This window comes from Drosophila virilis, chromosome 2, assembly GCF_030788295.1.
Source record: "Drosophila virilis strain 15010-1051.87 chromosome 2, Dvir_AGI_RSII-ME, whole genome shotgun sequence".
NCBI classification, from domain to species: domain Eukaryota; kingdom Metazoa; phylum Arthropoda; class Insecta; order Diptera; family Drosophilidae; genus Drosophila; species Drosophila virilis.
In genome coordinates this window covers 33,335,836-33,338,033 of record NC_091544.1, presented here as the reverse complement: position 1 = coordinate 33,338,033, position 2,198 = coordinate 33,335,836, and the positions used below count along the sequence as shown (strand labels likewise).

At 49.1% G+C, this 2,198-nt stretch overlaps 1 protein-coding gene across 1 annotated transcript; it reads left to right on the top strand.

Moving 5' to 3' along the window:
- The first annotated feature begins 252 nt into the window (after positions 1-252).
- LOC6632356 (chymotrypsin-2) lies at positions 253-1,514 on the top strand. The gene is made up of 2 exons (XM_002056682.3): positions 253-948; positions 1,015-1,514. Exons 1-2 carry the CDS (start codon positions 280-282, stop codon positions 1,201-1,203), a joined length of 858 nt encoding a protein of 285 aa, XP_002056718.1. The 5' UTR covers positions 253-279; the 3' UTR covers positions 1,204-1,514.
- The last annotated feature ends 684 nt before the right edge of the window (positions 1,515-2,198 follow it).

Genomic DNA, 2,198 nt, shown 5'->3' with positions numbered 1-2,198 from the left:
AAAAAATATCTTTAACCTAGAACTCGTGTAAAAAAACTTGACTTTAATTGGATTTCCTAAGGTGAGAATTTCTCAACCATGACCTTGTTCATAATCATCTATATATATGCATATAAAAATATATTTGTGAGAGCTTAAATATTTTTTTTATGCAACAAAAAATTGCAAGCATTTGTTTAGTCTTATCTCAGGCATATTTATCAAGCCCCAGCTGAAGATGCCGTATAAAAGATACAGCTCGACAGATACGCACATATTCGTAAAGTGTAAACTGACATAATGATACCAAAATATCAACTGCTCTTCGGGATTATCCTCTGTCTGATTCTAGCAGGCGAAGTTGCAAGCAACATTCCCGAGTCTGGAAAGGGTCTGACTGGAGAGCTGGATGCAGCCCGCATCAATGGTGGCCAATTGATGAACGAATCGGTGCCGTTTCAGGTTTCCATACAGATGCTGCGCCGCGGACGCTGGCGGCACTTCTGCAGCGGCTCCATCGTCAGCGAGCAGCATGTCCTGACGGCGGCGCATTGCGTGGACAAGCTGCAGGTGGGCAACTTGAGCGTGCTGGGCGGCACACTCAACTGGCAGCTGGATGGACGCCATCGGCACAGAATTGTGGCCAAGCACGTGCATCCGCTGTATACTATGAGTCCGCGCATCATCAATGACATTGCCCTGCTGAGGATCAGTCCGCCATTTCAGCTGCAGCTCGCGGAGATTGCCGCCGTGCCGTTGGGTGGCGGCGCACGCATTGGCCGCCAGATGCCGGTCCGTCTTACCGGCTGGGGCTCCATAACACCCACCAGTACGGGCGCTCAGGTGCCGGATCGGCTGCAGGTGCTCAACTATCAGACCATCTCGAATGAGGAATGCGTCCAGAAAGGCTTTCGCGTCACACCCAACGAGATTTGCGCACTCTCAGCGCCCGGCCAGGGCGCCTGCATGGTGAGTAGCGCGTTTGACCTAAGATTTGCCCTGCTTAACTCAACTACTGGCATTTCCGACCAACAGGGTGACTCGGGTGGTCCACTGATCTTGACGGCCAGCGGCCGTCCACTGCAGCTGGTGGGCATTGTGTCCTATGGCAGCGCCACCTGCGCCCAGGGCAAGCCCGATGTCTATACGCGTGTCTCCAGCTTTTTGCCCTACATCAGCAAGATCCTTAGCCAGGATCTGGCCCAGGCGACGCATAAGCGATAAATTCTCTTGTGGTTCACATTTTATTTGCCTTCATTTCTACTGTTCATTTATTTCGTTTCCTTTCATACCCTAAAGTCATTGAAAGTGATGAAAAGGGGTATTACGTTTTTGTGCACACGTACATATGTAAAAGGCATAAGAAAGCAGCTCCGACTGTAAAATGTATATGTATATGTACGTTCTTGATCAAAACAACGAGCTGGGTTAATCTACGTGATCTCGGACTTTCCAAAAGCTAGAGACTGGCATATAAAAATATATATTCTTCTATACCAATCGGAGAGGAATCTTATCTTCTTTATCGATATCTCATAACAATCATATACTGAATGATAATATTTAACTTTTGGATACATCCAAACATTTTTCCATAAGCTGGAGAAATGTCATTATTTAAGGATTGTTTCGGCAGTTTCCCGCTGGGTCTAGGGCATCTCCTAGCCGGGCTCCCGCGACTGGAGCACATTTGCTTGTTTTCATTTTTTTTTTTTTTGCGGCTAATTAAAAATCTTGTTCAATATTCGCCACAGCCGTTGGCAGCCTGGCCTGGCAGCGTCTTCAGCCCGGCACTGGGCCTAGGCCTAGGTCTGGCCTGTGGCCTGGGTCGGGGCTGGTCTGGCCTGGTCTGGCTCGACTCCAGCTTTTGGCCCGCTCTGCGCGCACCATGATAAATGCAAAAAGCAATTTATCGCACATTTAACTCAATTCAGTTTCTTTATGGGCAGCCACAGACGGGGCAGCGGGACCTTGGGCAGCAGCTTTTGTAGCTTGGGGCACGCCTGCCAGCCAGTCGGCCAGACAAAGTTTCGCTGACACGCACGCTGCATGGACCTGCTGCATGCCAAATGCCGCATGCCGCCTGCTGCCCCATGAAACGCGTTGCCCGAACCGTGGCGACTAGCTCTCCGCGCAAGCTCTTGTAATTCGATATTAGATTTTATGTGCGACAAATACGAAGTGCAAACATTTTTATGTTCCCTCAATTTCTATGCTGC

What these genes read in the sequence shown, in the direction of transcription:
- LOC6632356 (XM_002056682.3), top strand. Translation starts at nt 280, where the DNA reads ATGATACCAAAATATCAACTGCTCTTCGGGATTATCCTCTGTCTGATT. An exon ending in CCGGCCAGGGCGCCTGCATG is followed by an intron (nt 949 to 1,014) that starts GTGAGTAGCGCG and finishes TCCGACCAACAG; the next exon opens with GGTGACTCGGGTGGTCCACT.